Raw genomic sequence first — 7,841 nt, forward strand, 5'->3', positions numbered from 1 at the left:
CCTCCAACAACTCTTTGGGAAGTTGCCTAGTAATCGCACCATCACAAGAAAAGTTATGAATTACTTAAAAATTACTCTTACAATTTATTTTTAAGAATTCTTCTGCGTGGGAGCGATTTTATTTTATCGTGTTCGTTGCACATGACAGAACATATGGGATTGACAAATTGTTTTTGTGATTAAAAAATTATAATTTTGTTTAATATAAGTTTAAACATAGAGGCATTGGATTTGTACTACATAGATCAAGTGTATTTCTCCATCTGCTCAAATTACTGAACAACATCCAAGTTTAAAAAACACAGATTTCAGTGAATAATCTCAGTGTTACTGTGTCAAACAGGGAGCAATAATTAGTCCTACGAATGTGAACGAATCTAAAAACACTTGTCCATCAGAAACTTCCCTCACGAACACTACGAATTTACAAATAATATATGACAGAGGACCTCACGAACACTACGAATTTACAAATAATATATGACAGAGGACTTAGCACCCTTTTTTTTTCACCAAAAGTGTAGATGCTAATTTCCTGTTCTTCCCCAGCACTGGAATCGTCTAGGTGTCTTGGGTTTCCATGTTGACCGGAACATTGACGTCAACCCCAACAAGTAGATAAATCGTTAAAACAACTTTGATATAACACGGCAAGAGGACCAAAAGGCTACAGAAGCTGCTTTAACTAATGCTGGATTCTGATATATCCTGAAAGAATAAACAAATGAATGATGAAATTTATACAGATGCATTTAGACCTCAGAGGTGGATGCAGTGCAATGTTTAATTAACCACAGCAAGCTCCACTAAGACTGCAAAAAAGAGACCAAGTTTTATTTATTTAAAATGTTTACAATAGACTACAAAGCATGAAGCTACAATCCAAGTTGACTGAAGAGCATGCAAGCCTAATCTATTATAGTCTTACTCCTCCCGTATATTCTTGCAATACATTATACATCGTATGCTACTAACTTCATCTGACCCACATATGGATCTATTTCAGGCATCAATATCACTACATGAACTAGTAAATGTAGACTAAGATACAATCTACGACTAGCTTCAACTAGTAAATGTAGACTCAGAAACGATCCATGTGTAAATTATTTCATGAATTAGTAAATGTAGACTAAGAAGCAATCTATATCAAACTTATTACATGAACTAGTAAATGTAGACTAAAACAATGACTAGAAAATGAAAACACAAATAACCAAAGCATTAGAGTAGTTGATAGAGATTAGAGCACGCATACAATGATAGCTCTCAAACTTTTTGATGGAGCACATAATTGATTATCGGCTTGACCTCATATTAATATGTCGATGAAGAGAGAGGATAAAAGAAGATTGAATTAAGATGCAAAGAGATTTTAAGAACAATTTTTTCCTTTTTTTTTTTTTTTGAAGTGGCACAGTAGTAGACTGAGAGAAAGGAAGACACTTGAAGGTTTTAGAGGAAAGAACGATAGCACAACTATACCCTTTATTGGAAGTTGCAGACTAAGATGTTTCTCTATTTATGTCTTCAGTGGATATGGATAGCATAGTTCAGCCCTTTCCTTGGAGTAGGAGACAAAGAACATGAAGTTTCTATTCAGGTCTTTACTAGAGAGAAGCATAAACCGACTGTGAGTTTCATTGGGAGGTAAGGAAGAAGCAAGATATGGGGAAAAGCTACATATTTGGTTGATGTTACAGAATGAAGAGGGGCTGCCACTCGTGTGCATCGGATAAGTAAGATGACAGAGGTATGGTCTCCCTCATGTGCCAAAGTTGCAATGAAGGTAGTAACTCAAGGATGGGAAGGCCATGTGTGATTTTGCATTGTTGTGTACTGCTCTGACAGTATCATGAACTCAAGCAAATGTAGGTGGTGCTCATGTGTGCAGTGATGGCTTGTGTGGATGTGAGATTGAGGTGAAGTGATGAAGGAGCAGCATTAGCTTCGTGTGAGAGAAGGCAGGCGGCAAACATCACCCTATTCTTGATGCCAGGCCTAGAGGACGTAGCTTAAACAACTATGGTTGGTGCGACACATGGTAGGAAAGGAAGGAGATGGAGCCAACGCGGAACCACTGGCTTTCATTGAGGCTTTCACGGGCATAGGCATTGCCAATAATGATCTTGGGCGTATCTGAAGGGGATGAGGTTGAAAGTTTCACAGAGCACTAGGGGTGGGTAAAATACTGATCCGATGGACATCTGAATCGACCCAATCTGAACCAACCCAAAATTCCAGATTATTTTTATTTCCATTTGGTTTGCAGGTCAAAAATAATATGCATTTGGATCTTGGATCAGATATCTACAGTTGCAATTAAGACATGCCAACCAAATTTTAATATAAATATAAAATTTAGTCAAAATTAAATTGCATGCATAGTAAATCACCTGTTAGCCATCCCTATCACTAACTAATAGGATAAGTCATTCCCGGTATATAAAACTATACATATATGTAATAAAAGAATTAATAGTAATGAAAGAGTATCATTAAAAAAATGAAGAATCTTACTGTTTTAGTCTTGGAAACTCTATTGCACTGTAGGAATATTATGTTTATATTAATATGTCTGGATTTATATTGTATTTCAGAAGATAGGTTCTTAATATCTTTAGCTATGGAACTTTAGTTTATAATATTAGAATTTAATTTTTGTTTGAATACAGTAAAAAAAAAAAATATTGACATTAGCAGGTGCTATATTGGTGACCTGAAAACCCAATAATTGGCCAGATTCAACTTAACATGGATTGGTCAAATATACCATTGATTTTTGGATATTGTTTTTGGATGATTTATCTTAATTCAAAAAACTTGGGTTGAGTCAAATTTTGGTTTAGAACCAACTTGATCTGACCATCATTCACCGTTAAGAGAGCATGGCCGAAAGGTGATCTTTGGTGTTGACAGGCCACATTTCTCTAGGGCTAGCGTCAATTAAGGTGTCATAAAGTGGTGTCAAAATGAACCTACAGGGCCAGGCCTAATAGGCCCATTTCCAATAAGGTAACTAAGAAACTTCACTTATCATCATCAAGTAAATGATAGTGTGAGACAATAGCCCCTCGATTTCTTTGCAAGAAAAGACATACCCGATAGCAGTAGCACTCCATGAAGCAACATTGTAAATAACCTTGCTTCCATCCCATGCCTTTCTGAGCCTGCTTTTCTTCTTCTTAACAGAAAACGTTTTGCATAGGGCTGTCAATCCACAAAAAGTGACAACTAATTGTCAGCACATAAGAATTACTGTCAAATTTGGTTACTCTCAAAATGAAAATCAGATTCACAAGTCTCACCTGCTTGAAGTTGATTTGGAGTTAATTCCTGCAATACCAAATAGAAGCAATGAGTAGACGAACTCCATAATAAAGTTGTTCAAATAGTTAAAAAATGAAAACTATTACTAAGCAACACAAATAAATAATTCTTTATAAGATTTCCATCTAGGGATACTTTAGTTTGCTTTAGTGATAGCAGATAAGTAGCCATGAAGCATGCCACGCCATCCACTATGTCCTCTTGCTTAACAAGTACATAATCATCTTGGTCAATGTCATCCTGCCCATCAAAATGCTTATCATCCCACAAATCTTTGGCAGTGACCATATCCCACGATGCATTATCATCACCTACGAAGAGGAGTTATTGACAAAAATACTACATCAGTCACAGAGCAGAACATTTCAGTCGAGAGACCTAAAACATTTCAACTTGATGAATAAAACAAGTTTTAAGAATAAATCTGTTAGAAAACAAATGGGCTGAGTACAAGTTAGCTTACCATGAATATTTTGGTAAACGGATGTCTGGATGTGTTCAAGCTTTTCAAGGAAGTCTGGTGATTCAACTCTTGATTTCAGAAGTGCACATAGCTGCACAATAGGATCCCAGTTAACATCATATGAGCATAGCAAAATAGGCATTGGACACTTTCCTAACATCTTAAGCTTTTGGGGTAAATAACAAAATTAAATATGGAATGAGAGCAAGTGAAATATTTGCAAATCCTGTAGTCTAAACAAGAGAAAGGAGTTGACTTTGGATTGAGCCAATTGAATCGAATTTGTTCGACAATACTTGAGGCCGATTGTTTATCTTATACAATTTACAAGCATAGATTAGGCTTTTTCATGCAACATAGTATCCTGTTTTACTTGACTAGGAGTAGAGAAAAAAAATAGGAGGGAAAGAAAAAAAAGTTTGTTTCTCTTATTTATTTGGATAGAAATGTGGGAGAGAAAGGAAATAGGGAAGCAATTAATTAAACACAAGTTCTAGTTTCCAAAAATATAGGTGGGAACAAAGCAATGATGTGAGACAAATGTTCATATCATGTACGATGGCAATGGTAGAGTATAAGCTAATTCCATCCTGCCACATTAACTTCCAAGTTCCAACTAATGGTGGCAAGCAAGTTGTTTTAAACAAGGTAAGAGGAAATTAGATTAGATTGTTTTTCTCCCCATTTTGCTTCAAGTGAGTTCCATGTATCCTTATTTCTAGAGCAATAAACTTAGAGTAGTGATCATCAAATATCCAAATCAAAATAATCAACAGTTGTACTTCTCAATTTCAATATATCAATGCTACCTATTGTAATTGGCATTAGACTGCATGGGTAAGCTAAAGGCCAAATCAAGCATAGTCATTCAGGAAATAGATCAACAATTTTTATGCACACAACATGTAGCAACATAGATTTGTCTCAAGATTCATGATAAGCATGATAATGTAATGAAAAGAAACCAACACTTACCAAAAACACTTTGCACACTTAACATAGATTAACTCTCTGGATATAGAATGGGTCAGAATGAATTACAGATCCGCTTGTGTTCTATGCATGTGGCTCTGTGCGACGACCTCCAGCAGTAAATTTCAACAACTAAATTGTATCTCATTCCTCACCAGAAACTATATTTGAAAAAGAAAAAAAACAGGAATAATCTGCACCGATCAAGCGCATCGCAATAGTTCAAAGAACAAGAAATAACTCAGCACAGAAGCCTAGGGTTACATGCTTCTAGCACGATCATAAAAAGGAATCAATTGGCTGCGAATCATCTAAAATTCCCCATGCGATCATTACCAAAGGTACAAACTACAAATTGGGATCCAATCCGACCCATACCTCATCGGCCTCGGAGTCGCCGCCAGATTCAGACCGCGGCAGGGATCCCTCGACTTCTCCCATAGGCTGTGCCTCTGCCGCCTCGTCGCCCGCAGAGTCCAGGTCGATGTAGGGTTTCTCCAGCAATTCGAGGGCCCTCTTACAATTCTCCAGGACCGCCTCGAGGGCGCGCCGCTTCACGCGGAAATGGTCATCTGCAGCGGCCAAGCTGGGGCTGAGCTCTGGTGCGAGGGAGACGTTGCGTCCACCTTCCACCACCTCGGTCGCCTCCATCGTCCCCTAGCAGAGTTTGCGTCCGGCGAATCGACCAGTTTTAACACGTTGCTTGTTCGCTGCAATTTGAGTATGATTGGCGATCGCGTTCGCGGTGGTCGTGGTTTACTAGTTCCTTTTTTCACATACACTCCTTCTTACACAGAAGCCACTATACCCCACACAACTCACCAACAGACGTGGGGGGTTTGAGATGGGTGCAACGTAAAGAGTGTGGGAAGGACCTTATCACGCTCGGAAGGACTGGGCCAAAAATATTACGTCATCTCGTTTCAGCACCCGTTCATTTTTTACCTAACAACGGGTCCACCGCATTGGATACGTGGCATCGTTTTATTCATCAGAAAGGCTATACTAAGATTCTGGGGGCATTTCTTTTGCCGGCTCGAATTTTTTTATTATAATACCAACCCACCAACCATGGATGCAACATTTTTTTTTTGTTTGTTTGAATATATATATATATATATATTCTCGTTTGATTTATAAATCTATTTATAAACCAAAGCCAGAGATAATATAGGAAAACAAAAAATATATAAAAATGCATTTTTGGTAGGATTAATTATGAAAGCTGCATTTTTTAAAGTAAAATGCTCTAATAATTTTAATTTTAAATAAAGCAAAATTTTCATCACCCTTTTTAGATGGGCTTGCTGATGGGCCCATTTTCTTGCCCACTCTCATCTCCATGACCTCTCACCCTTCTCAAATTAGACGAAAATTCATTGTCCTTGTTGTTGTTATTTTTTTGCTTTTGCATTTAAAAGGCTTCCCATAACTGTCGCCCTTCCTCCAAATCCTCTCTTCTAAATTTAATTTCGTCTCCCTTAAATTAGCTTAATCCTATAATTATCCACGTCAGTTATTGCATTTCATGGGTTTAAAAGAGCCCATTGATTCTCTCCTTCCCATCGACTCACTTACATTTCTTTTTTTCCTTTTTAAAAAATCTCTTATTCCCTTCAAATTAGGTTCTCCACCCACCCACTCACTCCCAAGGCAAGTCGGAACTCTACGATTAAATTTGACCGACCCAAGAAATAGTGCTTTGGGAGAAGAATAATTACCTGGTGCGGTACGCTGCGGAGGCAGAGATATGATGCGCTAACTTCCGTTTACAGCCGTCCATCGCCGCATGAGCGCAATGGAATCGCAGCGTTCGAAGAACCTGATGCTCCTCTGCCTCCGATCGCAAAGCACTCGGGTTGCTCTGGTGGGTGTTAACCACACCGCTGCACGCTTTTGCACCCGCTAGATCATCCTCATTAATCCTCCCTCTTCCTCTCTCTCTCTCTCTCTCTCTCTCTCTCCTTTGCCTTCTCTGACAATTGCACTCCTCGCCAAACGCTCCGCTGACAGAAAAGAATGTCTCCGAGTGGCGTCCATCATCACCTCAGCCTCGGCGGCGCCGTGCATCTTGGGAACGACCGCCTCGTCATCCGCCTGCCGGACCTCAACCTCATCCGGCTCATCGCGCGGTCGGTCCTCTTTGCCGCTACCGTTTTCTTCTTTGCCGCCGTCCTCCAGTACGGTGACGGCCATCGATCCGGCGATGCGGGCGCTAGCTTCCTGCCGAACCGCCTCAGCTTCCTTGGCCGGCGCGGCCTGCTCCGATTCCACGACCACGACTTCTTCCTCCACGACGCAAGCAAGGGAGGTGCAGAGGCGTTGCCCTCTGACTTCGTAATATCCGCCTCGGCCGGTGATTCCGAGCGTGCCCACCTCGCGGCCGTCCGATCGGGACGCGACCCATCGGAATCCTTCCAGACACCGGTGAACTACGCCGTGGATTATATCGGACAGACCGGTTCCGCTGCCATGGCGGCGATGCTGAAGAAGACCACGATCGACGGGGGGCTGAGACTTCGACGGCTTCTGTCTGTCCCGGTGGCAAAGAAAGAGGCGCTGAGCGGGCTAGAAGAAGTACTTCTGGAGCCGCCGGGTCCGGGGCGGCGGGGGTGGCGGCGGAAAGCGAGGTACCTACCGGAGCTGACAGGGGACGCGCTGGACGGTTACCCTCGTCGGGTTTTCGTGGAGGTGGCCCCAGCCGGCGCATCCGGAAACGGCGCGGCGTGGTTCGAGCGCAACTACCCGACGATGGGGCGCGCCTTCGAGTTCATCCACGTGGAGGTGAAGGAGGAGGAAGCGACGGCGGAAGCGGAGCCAGAGGCGGGAACCCCATCGCTGGCGGAGTGGCTGGAGCGGAACGTGAAGGAGGAGGAGTACGTGGTGGTGAAGGCGGACGCTACGGCGGTGGAGGAGGTAGTAGGCGAGGGATCGATCGGGTTGGTGGACGAGCTGTTCCTCGAATGCGACCACCAGACGGGAGAGACTGAGGAGGACGAGGCGAAGAAGGGCCGCCGCCGCCCGTACTGGGAGTGCCTGGCGCTCTACGGCAAGCTGCGCGACGCTGGCGTGGCGG

General features: G+C 41.9%; 2 protein-coding genes across 3 annotated transcripts; one reads left to right on the forward strand and one right to left on the reverse strand.

Moving 5' to 3' along the window:
• Nucleotides 1-247: 247 nt before the first annotated feature.
• On the reverse strand, nucleotides 248-5,491 carry LOC141818812 (uncharacterized). Of its 2 annotated transcripts, XR_012601001.1 has the most exons (7): nucleotides 5,144-5,491; nucleotides 3,794-3,884; nucleotides 3,466-3,641; nucleotides 3,309-3,336; nucleotides 3,102-3,210; nucleotides 450-708; nucleotides 248-406 (listed from the first exon to the last, which is right to left on the reverse strand). XR_012601001.1 is itself a non-coding variant. In XM_074706244.1 (6 exons), the coding sequence occupies exons 1-6, from the start codon at nucleotides 5,414-5,416 to the stop codon at nucleotides 627-629; spliced, it is 759 nt and encodes a 252-aa protein (XP_074562345.1). In that variant the 5' UTR covers nucleotides 5,417-5,491; the 3' UTR covers nucleotides 248-626. The 2 variants fall into 2 exon arrangements, 1 of the variants encoding a protein (XP_074562345.1); XM_074706244.1 differs by having other exon boundaries at nucleotides 248-708.
• Nucleotides 5,492-6,763: 1,272 nt separating this feature from the next.
• On the forward strand, nucleotides 6,764-7,834 carry LOC141818809 (uncharacterized; the record flags this gene model as incomplete). The annotated part of the gene is made up of 1 exon (XM_074706241.1): nucleotides 6,764-7,834. A coding segment is annotated over exon 1 (1,050 nt), but the record flags the coding sequence as incomplete, so codon positions are not given.
• Between the last annotated feature and the right edge of the window lie 7 nt (nucleotides 7,835-7,841).

The sequence above is a fragment of the Curcuma longa genome, unplaced genomic scaffold, assembly GCF_044706935.1.
Source record: "Curcuma longa cultivar G26 ecotype Majalengka, Jawa Barat unplaced genomic scaffold, ITB_CL_G26_1.1 contig_26075, whole genome shotgun sequence".
Taxonomy (NCBI): domain Eukaryota; kingdom Viridiplantae; phylum Streptophyta; class Magnoliopsida; order Zingiberales; family Zingiberaceae; genus Curcuma; species Curcuma longa.